At 27.6% G+C, this 19,939-nt stretch overlaps 1 protein-coding gene across 4 annotated transcripts in view; it reads right to left on the reverse strand.

Annotated features, from left to right (window-relative positions):
- Positions 1-1,391: 1,391 nt before the first annotated feature.
- LOC107440142 (armadillo repeat-containing protein 8) overlaps positions 1,392-19,939 on the reverse strand; it is a 29,518-nt gene continuing 10,970 nt past the window's right edge. Inside the window, exons 6-17 of one of the 4 annotated variants that reach the window (XM_016052978.4) lie at positions 18,975-19,055; positions 18,145-18,220; positions 16,772-16,862; positions 16,098-16,158; positions 14,273-14,515; positions 13,600-13,695; positions 10,746-10,997; positions 7,269-7,520; positions 4,677-4,868; positions 3,200-3,272; positions 2,078-2,171; positions 1,392-1,519 (exon numbers count right to left, since the gene is read on the reverse strand). In XM_016052978.4, coding sequence (XP_015908464.1) covers positions 1,474-1,519; positions 2,078-2,171; positions 3,200-3,272; positions 4,677-4,868; positions 7,269-7,520; positions 10,746-10,997; positions 13,600-13,695; positions 14,273-14,515; positions 16,098-16,158; positions 16,772-16,862; positions 18,145-18,220; positions 18,975-19,055 — 1,557 coding nt within the window. In that variant the 3' untranslated portion in view covers positions 1,392-1,473. Of the gene's footprint in view, positions 1,520-2,077; positions 2,172-3,199; positions 3,273-4,676; positions 4,869-7,268; positions 7,536-10,745; positions 10,998-13,599; positions 13,696-14,272; positions 14,516-16,097; positions 16,159-16,771; positions 16,863-18,144; positions 18,221-18,974; positions 19,056-19,939 lie in introns of all 4 variants that reach the window. The other 3 variants (XM_016052979.4, XM_016052977.4, XM_016052976.4) reach the window with 3 other exon arrangements.

Raw genomic sequence — 19,939 nt, forward strand, 5'->3', positions numbered from 1 at the left:
AATAGAAAATTATATAGTGACTTGTTTTCAGTCGGATTCATAATAAAAAGTTCTATAAAATAATATAAATGAACAAAGATGAAGTCTTCTACTAATTTTTGTAGTACAATAAGCAACATGGACCTAACCCATTTCCAAAATCATTGCAAATTCTCAGTTTTGGAACTTAGTGTCTTTGGGCATATGCTGTTTGCAATTTTTGCAGCTTCTGATATAGTTATGGCATGAGTCTATTGTGCTGCAAATTACATTTATAACAGATATAATAACAGTATGAAATCAACTAATCCAAACTCAGAAAGTGTGCAAATAAAATCACAATCAGTACGACCAAGCAGTAATTTTGATTCTCTTCTACTTCCATCTAACACAGCAAGAGGTGTAATTCAGACTAGAGGGTATATTTTGTCTATAGCATACAATTTTTCATCAGACAACTCTGATTTTTTTATTTGTAATGTCAAATATTAGATTTTGTGAGCAAAGAAAAAATGAATGAGGATAGAAGCAGGGAAGTTTCACTAAAATGTAAAAAATGTTTTACAAATAATTGTAAAAAATGTTAGAATTATATAACTTAAATCTCAATTGATTGCTGTAACTCACAATTCTTGTTATTTTCCAGGTGTGATGTAAGTTTTCCAGGTCTTTTGAAAAAATAGCAATTTTTCCTGACAATTCCGAGTTTTCCCTGACCCCTGGGACCCCTGTTTTAAAATATAAGAAATGATAATTATTATTGTATTAATTTAATGTTTTACCAAAACCTTGTTGTCTACCTTGCATTTGCCTGAAAAATCCTAAATCTTAATGTTAAACAATATAATACAAAAATGTAAGAATAACATTTTAAACAAATGAACAAGAAAATAAGAATAAAATTTAAAGCAAACTAGATTTCAATAAATGTGTCATTATAAAAAGAACACTGATGACACTATTTTATTTTCTGTAAAAAAAAAAAACTTTAACATTTGACTTAAAACTAATAGGAGAAATATAATCGTTAAAAATTTACTTACGACAGATTTACATATTGTGAGCAAATTACGGAGAAGCAATATCACTGAGGAGCTACACAAAAAATTGTAATAGAAGGTGTGTCCAAGAAATAACGTACTCAAAATATCTTTCCACTTTCAATAGTTGTAAAGGTTGGTTATCCTATCCAATTCAATGTCTGTGTAATGAATGCTTAGTTTTCAAGGGTTAAACAAAGAATTTTCGAGGATTGAAAAAGAGTGAATTGATTCGTTATTACGTTTTCAGTGTCTCGTTCTCTTATGATCAATATTTCAATTAAAGTATTTTGATTAAAAAACTTATATATAAAAAAAATTTCTATTTTATTTTATACAATCAAATGACTAATGTTCTCAAATAAAAGGATATACACCATAACATTTTTTAATGAATCAAAAAAATCACAGGTATGATAATCATAGCACACAATAGATAAAACAGCTGTACAATTCAGGTTCCTGTTCCTGATGGAAATTGTTGTAATGCAGTTTTCACTCTAGGAAATAAAAAAATTAAAAAACTATAACAAAATGCATTAATAATATAAGGAATGAATAACTGCAAATTCGAGAAATGGAAATGAGATGAAATTAAGGTGAGTTCCATCGATCGATTAATAACATCACATGCCCCAAATTACAGATATTATTAGAGCAAATTCTTACATTTGTTTACTTTTATTTTTATTTTTATAAAACCTGTTTAAGTAAATGCGCAGTGCAGTAAATGCACCAGGGAGATGATTTACCAAATGCAATCAAATCATTTAATGTCATAGAATAAAATTTGCATTTATTTTTAAATTTAGAGAAAAACCTTATAGTTTACTTTGGTTAGACTGTGTTATCATCGACCTTATGCAAATTAGGATGGGTTTAAATAAACCTTATCCTCACAATGATATCATTTCAATTTCTTTGGAAAAAGTGTGTAGCGAGTCACTTAAAAGGTGTAATTCTCCTCTTGGGGAGCATAGGTGTGATATTTAGAATGCATGTTTTTCCAATAAATATCCCTTAGTTAAGTAATTAAAATAAAATTTAAAATAACTTACCGGTCAAATAGAGTTGTGTCACTAGTAACTAGCAATGATTGCAAAATTTGCTGTACTCCCAACTCTCTTAACTTTGACTGGCGTTCAGAAGCACCTAGAAAAAAAAATATGTATTAGAATTATATTAGAAAAAAATATAGTCTGCTGAGAAAAACTTATTCAAGAACTAAAAAAAAAAATTTATTCAAAAATAATAAAATAGTAGCATGAGATTTAAATCGAATAATAGTTTTTTAATAATACAGTACAGAACCCGTTATCCGGAAATCAGAAAACCGGAAAACCAAAAAACCGGAACGAAATTCGATAAATTTTCCCACCATTATATAAAAAAAAATTTTTTTTCCTTATAAAATTTTAGGATTTTTCGTTCTTTTTTGAAAGATGTTTACCTTACCATCATTTTGGAAATAATCATTAGTGTATTGCTCCATCGTTTTTTCTTCCTTTTAAGATTATTTCCAAAAAAAATTTGTTTTTTAGTTGTGTTTAACAATAAAAAAACGGCTTTTTGTAGCGATTCAGAAAACCGGGAAAATCAGTTATCCGGAATAGCGATGGTCCCGATCGTTCCGGATAATCGGTTCCCTACTGTACAATTAAGTAATTATTGCTATTACAAACTTAAAAACATTGAGAAAGACATAGTATTGAAAATCGTAATGTTTTCAACACTTTAGTTCAATTACTAACTGTGTTGGCAGTTTCTAATTAAATACATGTATTTACATTGAAAACAAGAAAAGAACAAATAAGAATACGATATTAAGTAAGCAATCAAAATAGGTAGTTGCTGATTGGAAATACTTTCTTTTAATCTTGTTAAGTTAGATTCACGTAACTTGATATAAGTACATAGTTCTTAATGTTTTAAGCCAAATCATGATTTAGTAAATATTCCTATATTATTTCTAATTTAAATTATCCTACTTCATTTTTGACCTCTTCTGATATATTTATATCTGATATTGGCATATTGCACAAATCTAGCTTCTTTAGGAATGGAAGATTTGAACAACTTCTATACTTTTTTTTCTTCTTGCATTACATGATATTATTTTATTTTTATATACCTGAAAGAGAAAATTGAAAAATATTTACAATATAATTCAAAACAATTACCTTCCTCTTCTTTCCACACCAAATTAGAAATACAGAAAGTGGCAGCAATTTGCAGTTTGACATTAGAATGAGTCTGAAAAAAATTATGTTAAGAATTATTGCTTTAATTATAATGAAAGGCATATGACAAAGAAAAATATGAGAGTAAGAATTTAGCTAGTTTTTAATCAAAGCTTTGTAGAAAGTCAAACAGTGCTTTCATAGAAAGTAAAATATTTGGCATCAAAATTTTTGCTCTTGATTCATTAATAAGTTTATTACTTAAATAAACCTCGTAACAGATCTTACTTTATAATGAATCAAAAATAAATTATAACCTTTAAATAAAAAAACAACAATTAAAATACCACTTTTAATTAGATGAACACAAAATAACATATTAAATAGTTAATACATGCACAATGTTTTGGAAGGAAAAAAAAAATTTTTTTTTGTTGGTAAAAAACTCAAAGAAACTGGTGGACTCTCAAAGAAATTATACACCTTGGTTGATAAATTTGATTTTTATTGTAGATCTTGAATTATTTTCATTACACTTTTGCTGCTGATCTTGTAATGGAGCAGAATGCTGCTCTCTGTTCAGAGATAACTGATAACGAAAGTAAACAAAGGCAATCAGCAATAGGTTTGGCTGATTTGTATTAAGATTATGACCACTAGAATTTATCTGGCTAGCAATCAACATGAAAAGAATTGGCAACTCAACGAGCAAATGATAAAAGGCGACAATGTTGGCAAAAAACCACGAACTTATAGGTTTACTTCCGTTATTACTTTTTCCTGAACAGAGAATAGTGACAATTACTTTGCTCACATGCAATCTAAACATTCTATCACAAAAGGCCTAAATATTACTTAATAAGAAGTATCATAATTATAATTTACTACCACTTTCCAATCATACTTGAATTTTTTACAAAAAGTTCCGAAGTTGCCTTATTACTTTTTGCTGAACAGAGAATAGTGACAATTACTTTGCTCCCATGTAATCTAAACATTCTATTACAAAAGGCCTAAATATTAATTAATAAGAAGTATCATAATCATAATTTACTACCACTTTCCAATCATACTTGAATTTTTTACAAAAAGTTCCGAAGTTGCCTTATTACTTTTTGCTGAACAGAGAATAGTGACAATTACTTTGCTCACATGTAATTTAAACATTCTATCACAAAAGGCCTAAATATTACTTAATAAGAAGCATCATAATCATAATTTACTACCACTTTCCAATCATACTTGAATTTTTTACAAAAAGTTTCGAAGTTGCCTTGCTGAGTTGAAGATGCCTTATTACTTTTTGCTGAACAGAGAATAGTGACAATTACTTTGCTCACATGTAATCTAAACACTCTATCACAAAAGGCCTAAATATTACTAAATATTACATAATCATAATTTACTACCACTTTCCAATCATACTTGAATTTTTTACAAAATGTTCTGAAGTTGCCTTGAACGAAAAATCACTTACCAAGTAAGATATCAGTTTCTTTAAGACATCATCATTTGACATGATAAAATTTTTGGCAAAATCTCCATCTGCAATATTGGCAAGAATACAAAGTGCTTGCTCCTTTACTTCTGCACTATGCTCACCTTCAAGTATAAGTACAATGGCCTGCATTACTTGTTTACCATGAAGTCCCATGATATGATCAATGTGCTAAAATAAAATATACTATAAATACACAACTACAATTTCTCATAACAAGGATTTTTTTCACATTAACAGTTATGCAAAAATCCATGTACTAATTTTGACTAAGAGTTAACTTTATAAGGTATTTAAACTTCGTATAAGCATAAATTCTTTTGGTATTGCAAAATAATAAACACAAGTTAATTTATTACCATTTTCTTAACCTCATAGAGCACAAGTTTCCACCGTAAAACTGACTAAAAATAAGAGCACGGAAAAACTGATAAAAATGCTTTTTTTTTTTTTTTTTTTTTTTTTTTTTTTTACAGAAAATAAATATATATAGGTGCAGTGTAAGTTATGTTCTGCAATTTCCAGTTGTGGGGGTAACTTGTGACAGGGGTTGGTATATAATAAAAAAATTACTGTACAAAGTTTAAACAATTTGATTACAGGTTTCTTTTAAATTTCAAAATATTAAAATCAAATTAAATCTCTGAAACTCGCTAATAAATTGGCAAATTCACTAGTAAATCAAAAGAATCTCGTGCTCATTTTTATTTTTACGTTTTATTATTATTTAACGAAATTTTACTACCTCCAGGTAAGCCAAACACATATGCATTGAATAATTAAAAATTTATTATTTCAAGAAACTAATCTTTCTTTTTCTTTCTATTGACTAAATTTTATTTCTTCAGGATCATTGTTCAACCATAATTTTACAGATTGAAGCTACATGTTTATCCATTATTTAAATTTTCTTCTACTCTTCAATTTTTTATTTTCCTTCTCATCATCATTGGTGCAACAGAACGGATGGGCTTATGCTGTCGCCACCCATTTCTCTGTGCTGCCAGAATTTCACTTTTTCAAAAATTTAATTCACGTTTTATTTAACTTTACTTTAGAAGTCTGATTTCTAAATTTTTGTTCAAAAATCATGCAAGATAGCATAAAACTTTATAGGAATTATTTTCTCTGATAAAACTGGACTATTAGCTGTTTTGAATAATTAATTAAAAATTAATCAGTATCAATCAGATAATAATTATTGGTCTATACCCTTAAGAAAGCTCTTCCTTGCTATTTTAAATTTGAGATTAAATTTCCTTGATGTTTTTATTGTCCCTAAAAAGCCTTTTGATAATAAAGTAAAATTTGACAACACTGTGTAGTTATAAGAATGAAAGCTTCACTTTATTAAAAGAAAAATTGCATGATAATTTTTAAGAGTCAGATTTTGTCACATAAATCAGGGGTAATTGTGACACAAAATATTTAATGTGCCAAAAACTAGATAAGAAGATATCAATTTAAATACTATTCATATTTAATATCATTTTAAGAACTATGATTTATAATTAAACTAACTACCAATAAAATAAACTTTTATTGTAACTAATTTAAGAAAAAACTTAGTTCTTATAAGAATCCCGATAAAGGATTTTAAAATCATGTGAATATTAATCGCAATATTGGATTTAAGAACACTAAAATACAAATTGCAATATTGGATTTTTGAAAAGTGGAAATATGAATCGCGATGCATGATTTTTAGATCTGGTGAATACAAATAGCGATCTTGGATTTTGAATTCTTGTGAATACGAATCGCAATATGGATTTCAAAAACATTTAAATACCAATTGCAAAGTTGGATTTTAAAACCACATGAATACAAATCGAGATGCGCCTTTTTAAAATTGTATGATTATAAGAGTTTTGATTCACAAAAATCTACAAATTCATGGTCCTAAGATACGTGGAATTCTGAAAAAAAAAAAAAAACACATGTCTGGCCCTTAGTTTCTAGACCTGCAAGGATGGTATAAAAAACTTGGAATTCTGGGGTACACCTGGGATACAATCACCCCTGAAAATTGTAAAGCAGAAAAACTGCCCTTTTAATAAATAATTCTGAATAATTTTTCTTCTGAATAGCTTTTAATAAATAATTTTGTAAATTTCATAAATCTGAAAACAGGCAAATGTGCAGTTATTACTTCAAAGTAATAACTGTACATTTGCCTGTTTTCAGATTTATAAAATTTACTTTAATTTTTTCTTGTTTAGAATGATCAAAGTTGATGCTGAAAAATTCTCGTAAAACAAATTAAGCAAAAACAAAGACATTAAAACTGACAAATAATGTATTACTAAACTACCTATCTGTAGAATTTCTTTTAGAACAACATCAGCTAGATTTTTTTCACGTTCATTAGATGAAAAGCACATATTTTATAGGTTTTAAGCAAAGTAAATAATTAATATCCAGCATCAGATTATTAGTAAAAATAAAAATGACAAAAATCATATTTAGAGTTTTTCCCTGATAAATAAACCAATTTAATACAAGTAACATGCATATTTAAAACAATATTATACCTTTGTAAAATGTTTAAAATAGGAGAATCATACATACACTACTTACAGGCTTGGTGGAGAGTAGATTCCTCAATAAACCTAGCGTCTTCATCAAAACGTCCACATCTGAGTCAGATAACAAGTTGAAGACATGGTCACTTCCAAGAGCCGTCAGAATCTGAGCTTTGATTTTGTGGTCCGCTTGAAAAGCCATATTCATGAGAGCCCACACTCCATTGAGCCTTAAGAGAGGATCGTCTCTACGGGTGAGGCCGCACAGAAGTTCCACTGCACCACATTCCAGGATTGGCTGAGTAGAAAACCACTGGAATGATTATCGAGATCCTTACATCTCTGTTGCCTCCACTTATGATATTGTAATACACAAAATGAATACATTAAGTGAACTTATGTTTGTGGAGGACAACAAAATTTGGTTGTTAAAGTGTTTTATTTCTTTGTGTGCAATTTATGTACAACAAAATTTGGTTGATAAAGTGTCTTCTCGTGTGCAGTTTATGATCGTGGAAGAAACAAAATGTTTTTGATTAAGTTTATTCTGTTTAGTTAATGTAATTCAATTAATGAACAGTAGGACCCAAATATAATGATCTTGCATTTCAAGATAGTTTGAATTTAACACATAAAATGGCATTTTTTGTTTGGTACTAAGCAATTAATGCATTAAAAGATTACTATTGTAGCGAATATTTCCACCCTGTTAAACCCAAGAATATGTATTCTTGGATTTAACAAGGAAAATAATTTTAGAAGCAAAATATAATCAGGGGCGATTGTGAAAGAAAGTTAAAAACCCTGAAAATTTTATGTGCACAAAATCGATATCAAAATATAAATTTATATACCACAGATGTTTCGCGATTTTAAATATCGCGATGTCGGATATTTAAAATCGTGACAAACGAATTTTAAACCATGTGAATACAAATCGCAACGTGCAACTTAAATGAGGTAAACGAAAATTGATGCTAAATATGCAAACCACATGAATAGTAATCGTGATATTAGCGAATTCCGGTGCTGTTTCAAATACTCAAAATGGTAAAAATCTGCCAAACTAAAAGAACCATGTGTACATAAGCGTCTCGTTAGCGGGAACCAATGGTCTTGAGAAACGCGATACTCCCATAAAAATCATATGTCTTGCTCCTAATTTTTAGACCCGGAAGGATAATACAAAAAAAAAAAAAAACGGAATTCTGGGATACCCCCGGAATATAATCACCCCTGTATAATATCAGAAATAGTGAAAAACCATTTAAAAAAATAACACATAGTACAAAATCCTTTAAAATTCTATCTAACGACCTTTAGATTTAGAAGACCACATAAATATTGCAAAATAATTTTTCATATCATTCATTCACCATTCTTTTCATTCCAATGAGGATATGGTCCCATAAAGGTAGAAGGCAAAGCAAATGAATATTGAAACTAAGAAAAAGAAATTATAATATCATTATAAACTAGTGATGTTAAATTCAAACTTTTCATTTCAGTGAGGATATGGAGCTATAAATGTTAAAAGAAAAAGCATATTATCAATATAAACTAGTGCTGTTATGTTCATACTCTTTATTCGAGTGAGGATATGGTCCCAGAAATGTTAAAAGCAGATGAAAAAGTAATTGAATATTGTAACTCGAAAAAAGAAATTATATTATTTAACAAACTAGTGCTGTTTTGTCACTATAAAATCCTGCACAATGAAAATGAAACAAAAATTTCTTTCATTTAATTTTCAGCAAAACATTCAAAGTTAAATAGATAAATAAGTTTTCACTTCTTAACAAAATTTATTTAGACACATTTTTTTTTTTTTTTTAACATAGAAAGTTTCTGTACTAATCTTGAATTTGTATTTAGTGAGTGGCTAGATTTAAAAAAACACTTTTTAAGTTTCACAAGTTTTCATTAAATATAGGTCCTACTGTATAATAGAATTTAAAAAAAATAAATTAATAAAACACAAGAGAAATTCGTGCTACTTCCATGTATGCAATATTCTAATTAAATATTTATACAGAATAGATAAAATTAAAAACACATTATTAGTTTTTAACTTAATTAATGAACTATTTTTTTCCCTTCCTATTTCCAATGCTTCATAAATTGGATTAGAAATATAAATAAAAATAATAAACTTCTTTCCCAATTGCTACAATGTAAGAAATAAATTTTAAAATCAAATCTGAAACTCTAATAAAAGACACTAGGGTGCTGTTAAAAGACAATAACTTTTAAATGGCTGTAGAAGTGTTACACATGATTTCTAAATAAAACATTCAAGTAAAAATATGATTAAATCTAAAAATTTTCACTTCATTTACCAAATCACTACTTAACCATAAATAATTTAATTATTTAACAGCGACAACTTTAAATTTATAAAAAAAAAGGACATTCACACTTTTCCTTATTAATAAAGAAGAGATGTTCATTATTTTCATTTTAGTGGGAAGATGATAATATAAACAAGTGTTAAAAGATTTATATTTTCTTTTCATTAACTTATATTTGAATTTAATAAATGAGTGCCGATTGTGGACAAAAAACTCTTAGTTGGGTTGCATTAACTGTATAGCAAGTTTAAAAATATTTTTAAAAAATATATTGTAGAAATATATATATATTTTATGTGTCATGAAAATGCTAACAGAGATGAAAAATAAGTTGCTTAATGAAGTAAATATTTTCGCAACAAATAAAAGCTACATATTTTCCTCTATAATTAACCCTTTGCTTACAATATATAGCATAGTGAAGTCTATCATTATGGTTCACTTATTGTACCAGCCTGAAAACAAAAGGTTAAAAAGTAAACCATTTTAATTAATTAAAAATAAGATGTCAATTGCCCCCCCCCCAAAAAAAAACAGACCATTATGAATATGTATTAATTTTTTTGCTTTAAAAACTCCTTTGTTGCTTGTGCATGTTTAAAATAAAAACATAACATTAGAAAAAAACTTTACATTAGAATTTGAATACAGTTCAAATTAGAATGACGAAATTAATTGAAAATTATTTTGAATGCTATAATTGCATCATTACTTACATTTTGGCATTTTATTTTATTTATCAGAATATTTAAGTAAAACAAAGATTTGAAAAAAAAAAAAAAGGTAAAATGAAACAAAATATCAGTACTGTTTTTAGAGGCTTTGAAAAAGGTTTTTTTAACATTATATTGATAATTTGCAGAAAAAAATATACAAAAGAAAAACATTCACTAAAATTTAAAAATATAAATATATCAATAAATTTAACAAAATAGTTTTTCTTGCTTATAATTTGATCAGATAACTTTTTTAATTCTAACATTCTAACATTTTTTAATTCTTAATTTTGCAATAAATGTAATTATATATTTGGCAATTGAAATATTTAGATACTACACAAACCATATCTTTCATTGCATCCCATTTAGAAATATACATTAGCTGAGATAGTTTTAACTGTAATAACATCTATAAATTTATTCAAATAAAATTAACAAAAAAAATGTACTTACCTCTTTGCTTGGGGAAAATTCTAGCAGTAGATTGCAGAGTGTGCTGGAGGCAACTGTTAAAATGTCATCATTGCCTGTTTGAAACAGTTTCATTAATGGCCTCCATACAGCGTGATCTTGGAAAGTAGTTCTTAATTGTTGCACAGATCTGGATAAACTATGTAAACATCTAACCGCAGCTAATCGAACACGTTGATTTGGGTCTGTGAAGGCGCTCACAACATTTTCCATGAGATTCTCAGTATCAATAATCTGAAAAACAGTTTTGCAATATGAATAAAGATGAAATTCTGCTATACTCAAAAATAAGCAGATTCTAGTAATTTACAATTAAGACTAAAAATTTATAAAAACAGTTAACAAAAGCACTGATTGTTAATCAATTCAGCATTCAGATTTATTCAGGGTTAACACTCAATTTCAGTAAAAAGAATTTCCCTGACTTTTTGCCAGGTAAATTTCAATGAAAATTGAGACCATCAGAAAACTTTGATTCCTTTATTCGTAATGTGAAATATTATACTTTCGGTGTAAAAAATATTATTAAATGAGGAAAGGAATATTTCAGTTTAACTAAAATTTGAAATATTTACAACAACTCATTGTAATAGATATTAGAATTATTTAACTCAAATCTTATTAATTGATTACTGTTACTGACAATTTTAAGACTGGTTATTTTCCAGGTATTATATAGGAATATTCCAGGTTTTTATAAAAAAAAATTGCAACTTTCCCTGACCATTCCTTGATTTTTGGAGTTAAAATAAAATTCCACAATTCAAGGCTTTCCCTGTTCTCCCTGACCCCTGGGAACCCTGTTATTGTATTCTCCATGACCTGTGGGAACCCTGTTATTGTATTCTCCCTGACCCATGGGAACCCTGTTATTGTATTCTCCCTGATCTGTGGGAATCCTGCTATTGTATTCTCCCTGACCCGTGGGAACCCTGTTATTGTAAAAGTTTAAATCATATAGCTTTATTAAGGAAATCTGATTTGTTAAAATGGGATGTAAACCTGTAACCATTTATTAATAAGCTGCTTTTTTACTAATTCATAAAACAATGTGAAAGATTACAAGAGGTTAGATAAATCAGTTTAAAAAGCAGAATAATTTAAACCTTTTTTAGAATACAATAAGTAAAATTTTTTTATCATTAATATTTTTTCCTGTATTTCATAAAATTTGAAAAATAAAATAATCTTAGATGTTAATGACATTGGTTAAATTAATAAATGTGGAGTTCATGTAAGTGTACCAATTGTCCCCTGATTTGCACTTAATTAACATATTATCTACAGAGGGACATGAAGTGGTGAGTTCATGTACAATTTTTATTCCTCCGATTCGCAATCTATCTACATAATATCTCAGCCTCAAAGAATAGTTATGGTAGGCTTGGATTTAAACAATGTTGCCGAATAATTTTTTTTTTAAAATTATTTATATTTCAATATTTTTGAAGTTCATGGTAATTGTTTCTTAAACACTGTATGGTCCACAATTTATTTTTAATGTTTAGTGACTATTCCAGAATATGATTGGGAATTTTTTAATTTGTAAATTAGTTACTAAATTGGTTAATAAAATTGGTAATAAAATATAGCCAAACTTTGGTGATTTGAAGTCAAGGAGACAAAAGGAAAGTTCAAAATATGCTTAAGTTTAAATTGCATTAATTCTCTCAAATAAGAAAGATAAAATAAAGTAAATAAATAACACAAAGGTTAAAGATTTAATGCATAAACTGTTCAAGAATACTGTTACTTTTTATTTTGCAAGAAATCAAATATTGTTACCACTTGAGAACATAATTGTCCCCAACTAGGTTGTCAGGTCCCCCCCCCCTTTTTTTTTTCCTTGTACTATTTCTTTGCTCAAAATGTTATCTAAGCTCTTCAAATATGCTTATGATGAAGGCAATTATCAAAAATTAATTGATTTTCAATACCAATTTAAGATTTTTTTACACTTCCTTAATCAGCAATACCTTTTCAGCTAATGATATTGGTTTATTAAGAGCTTTATCTTATTACAATGTTATAATTAAAAGATAGAAATTATACTTAATGTACAACCAAGGAAAAATTACAATAATATTGAATTGTTCACTATTTAAAAACTTTTCAACAAGCAGTGAAACAGATTCTCCAGCAGAAGAGATGCAACTAAGTTTTTTTAAAAAAATTTTTCCCAACAGTGACAGTCTTTGGGTAACTAATTAATAGTGAATGTAGAAGTAAGGGAATGTTGCTTTTGTTTTTCTTAGACAATATCTCAGGAATAAATTTTACTATCATCTTTAAAAGACAATAATCATATGAAAAGTTTATATTATTCAAAATAAAATTCAGTTATCCACGATTTTTAAACTGAATTCTAAGGATTGAGGAATTGAAAATTTGAATTTCTGATTAAACAAGTCTTTCTTTAAAAAAAAAAAAAACTCTATGAATTTGTTACATTAAAGTGCACTTAAAAATATATGAAAGAGGGCAGCATAAAATTGAAGTTGAATATAAAAAAAAGGGGCATGATAAAAAATTTATTATTAAACAAATGCTAGGCATGACTATTAGTCATTAGGCTTTCATAAAAAAATAAATATATAAATAAAGTACAAGTGCCATAATTTAGGACTTTCACCACAAAGTTCCTCAATAATTTTGTGACCTTATTATTAGTGAAGAGATTATAACTTACTGACACAAATAAAACAAACCAGCATTATCATAAAATTTGCTGAGAGCTATCGCTAATTCAGATAGAAATGTAAATAACAGAACAAAGGAAATAAACTTTGATGATAAATAAAGTCTTTGAAGCAGCAAAGATTTAAGCATTCAATACCTTTCTTCTAATGTCTTCATCATTGGCTGCTAATGATGCAAATGCTTTGAATGCGGCTTGCTTCATTTCCTGGGCCATTTTAACTTCTTGAACAACCTGAAATTATGAATATTATATTCATATTTAGCTTAGACTATGGGAAATAATTATTGATATGTGCTTGCAACATAAAAGTATTTCAACAATGTGAGAAACATATAAAAGAAAAAAAAAAAGGACTGGTTACAAAAAAAATTTAGCAACTTATTTTATCAAATTAATTTTATATACATACATAAACAGCTAAATTATAAAGTTTTTGTATTAAGTTTTCAAGCACTATAAGTTTTTTTTAAAAAAACTTTTATTATGTGTTGATTAACCTTTTTGAAGGTTGTGGTATACTTGCCATATTACATATAGCTTCATCACTTTCTAAATGTCAATGTGAAACTATGACCCCGCCTATAATTTGTGCAGCTATCTGCTGACAACTTCAGAAAATAGAGAAAAGAAATGAAGGACTTTATTTACATAAGTTAGTATTAACTTCATAAAATAAGTTTCAGCTTATTTAAAACTATTTTTGGTCACATATCAAAGCAACTTTTAAAAAATATTATTACAGTTAAAATTTCTCATGTGTATAAATAAGGCATATTTTTATTAAGCAATTAATAAAATAAACGGCTACCCTAGTTATTGTATCAGTTTTGGTTTCGTCATTAGCTGTATTATCTTCCCCATTCTCCGCATTTTGATTGGGCAACCGATACTTCAACAGTTCTGATAGTGTTGGTATCAGGTGGTCACTAATACTTGCGATTCTCTGTAACTCAGTGTCGACTTCAGTGAGATAAGCTAATGTTTCAGCCCCATCGACTCTTTCTTCGGGAGAAACATCTTTTTGACACATTCTTACTAAAGTTGGAAGGGCCTGGAACAGAAATAAATACAATATTACTAGCTAAATTAAACATATAAATTTACCATATTTTGAACAATACAGTTAACTCTTAATTATTCACAGAAATCAGTAATGGAATAATCAGTAATTCAGGAATGGAATCTGCCCTTTCTGGTATGTAACGTTTGTTTCTCTTAGGGGCCGTTCAAAAAGTACGTACATCCCGAAGGGGGGGGAGGGGATTTGCTATTATGTACGATTTTGTACGATAGGGAGGGGGGGAGGTATTATACAAAGTACGTACTTTATAAACATACACCAAATTTAAATTTGACTTTATCCTACACACTCCTTAAGTAAATATTTAATTTTATTTAAAACATAATTATTTTAATTTTTATGAAAAAGGGGGGGTAGACTAATAAAATGTACGTACTCTAAGGGGGGGGAGTAAGACCTTATGTACGGTAATGTACGAAGGGGGGGGAGGGGTTTAAAATTTCTCCATTTTTGTGTACGTACTTTTTGAACGGCCCCTTATTTGAGAGACAAAATTCTATAAATTAAGGACTATCTGATGCATAGAGCTCTAAAATGTTGTTCTACAACAATTACAAGAATGAATTAGCAATACATAATTAGGGTGACAGAGGATTCCTTAAAAACCTGGCAAAGATTGAGGACAGTAACATCATAAAAACATGCAAGCCACAAGCAAGTTTCACATCTAGTAGAATCCAATTTTTTCGCATCTAATTTGCTAAGTCCACATGTGCAATCTTTCAGATTATTGTAGTAAGTGATAATGCTTTGCTTCTACTCTGTGCTTTCATCTGCAAACATATTCGCATGAATATTATTCAGAATTATGGCATTGTTTTTCTTTTGCATCCATATAGCAAGTGTTTTGTTTCCATTTTTAAGAACAAGGAAGTGACTCTCTTGTTCAGGTGTACTATCTCAATAGCATAGTTATTTTCACACACACACACACAAAAAATTCATCTACAAGTTTAACAGAAATAATAAAAATGTCTGAAGTCCTGCTGTGGATTGAGTTTAGAAGTGGCTCCTTAAATTAAAGTGCTATATTTTCCTCAAGCGGATATCCAGTTTCATTCACAGCATTTTTTTGGAGGGAGGGGGGTTATATTAGTTGAAAACTAGCTCTCTAAGTCAGAGTAATGTGGCTTGCTCGTTAAGCGATAAATTTGTATTTTGAATTACATACATGGCAATAACTATTCACCAGCAATTATTTCTGATCCATGATTGTAACAAAAATAATTATTTATAATTAACATGACACAATTCAGGCGCAATAACAAATTTGTAATTTAATAAGAGCACAACTAGGCTTCTTCAGACATTGAATGATACTATATAATTTAATGGAAACTATAGTGTGATATTTGTTTAAGCAATGATGACCAAATTTCTGTTTTATAAATCATATTCACAATTTTAGTAGTTCTACAAAATCAAAATCAAGTAGAAAATTAAAAGTGAAAATTGTTTTTCAATCAATTTGAGACATGTTTTAAGTATGAATAAAAAACATGATTTTTAAGCATAATTAATTAAATTTGAAATATAAAGAAACAGTACATACTTTGTACACAATTCTAAAATCATCTGCAGGTATAGCTCCTGCTCTGCACATATATGTCATACTAGATAAAAAATTAAAAGAATTGAGTACCAAATTATTTTCTTAAATAAAGCATCAGTGTAATGAGAATTAAAATATGCACTTATAGCTAGAGTTATTTACTTTGGATTAGATGTTTAGAAATGTGATAATTATTGCATATAATATAAAAATTTTAGACAATCAATAAAAATAAAATCTTAACTAAAGCTCATTTTAAAGAAATATAATTAAATAAAAAAATATTAAAGAATATAAATTTTAAAAAAATCTAAAATAATTGTTTAATTTTATTATACTTTATAAGACACCATTGTAGGTAAAAAAGAAAATACTTAAAATAATGGGAGTTCACAAGCCTTAAGTAGCAAATACTAAATTTTTACTTATCTTCAGGGTAGGGGGGAGATAAATGAATAAAATAGATAAATGAATACTAAATATTTTGCAACTAATTTTAAAATTAAAGCTTTCATATGTTCAACTATTTTAAAAAAACCTGTGTAAAGAATTATTTCTGCTATATTTTTCGATCATAATAAATATGTATTTCTTGTTCCTTAATAGCAAACACTTTTAAGAGAATTTATCAATAAATTTCTTAACAATTTCAAAGAACAAAAATTTTCATTTACCATTTTGCAGCAGCTAGCTGCATTTCTGTTGTTTTATCCCTACTCATTAATCCTATTAAGATATCTGGTACAGATTTACCATTGTGACTTGCTGAAAAAAGAAGTATGATTTATTTTAAATTACATTATAATTTTACTGATAACACATATTACCTACACATATAACATACTAATCTATATATATGTGCCATTAATTTAGTCCATCAAAAGTAAAAGTATACCATGAATAAAAAATTTTTTACAAGCAATACTCTTCATAAAAAAAATTAGATGTAGTTCAAAAATTGTTCTGCAAGCAACTTAAGGTTATTATGGACATTTCTCAAGGATGATATAAATCTACAGTTTTAAGAAATACAACTTAGCTTTTGTAGAAACATAAATTAAGGCATAAATATAACATAAAGAAACCTATACAAAAATTTTTACTTCTAAGGCATTCAAAAATATTCCAAATACTATATTTTCCCTCCAATCACAACAAATATTATTTAAGAAGGCAAAACTCCCCAGTATACGGCTATATAACTTTACTAAACAGTTTAGTTTGCTGTTTTTTTCCCTAGTAAATGGTCTAAATCAAAAGAATTTTTAAGAATATTAGATATTTTTAACATATAATTAAGCATAAGGCTGCCAACATTTCAAAACTTAAACTAGAGCAAGTTTTATGGTAATGGTAAACTAAAGTTACACGATAATTTTCTTAAATGTGAAAAATGTATTTTTTAAAGTATGTTTTAAATATTTAATTAAATGAGCAAAACATCTTTGGTAAATTGTTCATTCTTATACGAAGTCTTTTGTCAATAATATTAATAAAATATCCATTCTTTAACCCTTTCGCAATGAGTTTTTTTTTTTTTTTACAACAGAACAATTTTGGTAGCATAAACTATGAGTAGGGCACACTAAAACTAAGATGCTATATTTTTAGGAAGATTTTAAACACTGATTTAGAACCAGGACATATATGTCCCATCAGTCCTGACAACTGGAACATATGTGTCCCAGTAGTTACAGTATTCTTAATTACATATTATTGCAGGTCAAAATTTTTGTCAGGGGCGATGCTACCTATTGGGGCAGCGCCCAAGTATAATGAACGCTCAAAATACTTTCTAGTTAAAAAGATATTCCATTACACATAAGTATCAGATTTCATGGGAGTGGAGGGCCAGTGAGAGTCTAGCTACATTATTGATTTCTGTACATTAATGTAAATAATATTTTAGTATATTAATATAAGTAAACCTTTAAATATAAGTGCAATAAATTAAATTACATTAAATAAAAGCATCCTGTATAAATGCACTCATTTTTTTGTAGGTAATTGATTATAAACAAATTTACATGTAACTATATAAACTTACATGTGGCAGCTAATTCAGACACTTTCTCATTTTGATAACTCATATGAGCTAGGCAACCTAGAGAAGGTATTTGTACCTAAAAATATACAAATATATATAAAATATAATGTATTATACATAAATAAAGCTAGATGACAATAAGGGCACAGAAAATTGTAAGAGTCTAATGTTTCTGCAGAATGTAGTTTTTATTTTTTCCCTTAAAATATTCCCCAAAATTATCGTGCCTTTTTTCAGTTACAATAACTTTATCAAAATATTTTAAGAAAGTACAGTTTGCATGGTGTTAAAATTTTTCAATTTAATTTCTTCTTTATCAAAGAAATTCTTGAATAAACTGGCTTATATGCTAAAAATAACAGAAATCAAAAATATATTGAAATAGTTATAATTCATAAAAGTCCCACTCCTAAAATTAAGGAATTCAAACTAATAAATAAACAAATTGATTTGTGCAAGACTTATAAATAAGACAACTGATTAATAAAGAAATTTATTTGTGTTAAGATTTAAAATAACAGATTTAACATGACAGGCAATCACTTTATTCTTTCCCTCCAGGAGAAAATATTTCCAAAGAAGAAAGCAGCACTTTTATCCCCCAATTCATTTTTCTTTCTTGTGATATTTTTTTTCTTCCCTGCAGAAATAATTTCTCATTCCAATATTTAAAAAAATAATTATAGTAATTAATAAATATTAAACTAAAAATTTTCCAAAGCCAGCCTAAATTTCCCTGAACCACGCTTGCTTGATCAGGCATATTCTGCCCATGGGATGACAAATAAAAAAAAGCATACAACATTTATAAAAATATAAAGTACACTTACTCTATAAACAGAATTACATAATAACGGAGGCAAGAGATCCAGTACTCCATTGGCACATAATAGATCTTGATGTTCAGGAGTCTACAAAATAAATATTAATAAATTTAAATAAAAATATTACCTATAACAATGAAGTAATAATAGGGCGAATAGTACATGACAAGAATCACTGCATTGGAATTCATATCCAACAATGCTAAATAAAATAGCAATAACAGAAAACATCCAACTTCTTAATTACAAATTATCATTATCAATGCATCTAACAACTTTTTAAGGATCCCTTCTCTAATTCAAAATAAATACAATATTCAAATTTAAAAATAAAGTACAGTTGAGAAGATTGCATTTTTACAAAAGATTGCATTTTTTGTTAACTACATAACTATCTTAGTTTCCTTCTTGACAATTAACTATTAGAATCAACATTCACTGCTATCAATGAGGTCAAAAGGTATTTCACTGCATATAATTTTCTTCTTGTAAAAACTAGTTACGATTTGGAAACTTGTTGTTCAAACATTCACGCATAGCTGCCAACGTGGATAGGAAAAAATCCAGTAGATTTTACGAAATAATATAAATTTCATGATAATTTTTGCATTATGTACTAAACATTTTACACATAGTGAACTTTAGGGTTTTTTATAGTCATCAAAACAGAAGAAAGGCAATATTTTCCAGTTATGATTGACATTAAACATACTTAAAATGTTATGTATTATGTTTACTCATAATTATGGTTATTAATAGGCATTTAATTAATCAAAGATAGATTTTAAAAAATTTTCATTAATTTAAAAAGAGAGATCTGAATAAAAATAAACTGAATATTTCAGAACAAAAAAAGTTTTTAACTGATTTCTATAAATGAGGTTTGGTTCATTAGTAACACATATTTAAATATTCAAGCAATAATCTGTATAAAAACTCTATTTAAAGAATTTTCTAAAATGTACAAAAAC

This window comes from Parasteatoda tepidariorum, chromosome 9 (assembly GCF_982258835.1).
Source record: "Parasteatoda tepidariorum strain Cologne lab strain chromosome 9, Ptep-v5.0, whole genome shotgun sequence".
NCBI classification, from domain to species: domain Eukaryota; kingdom Metazoa; phylum Arthropoda; class Arachnida; order Araneae; family Theridiidae; genus Parasteatoda; species Parasteatoda tepidariorum.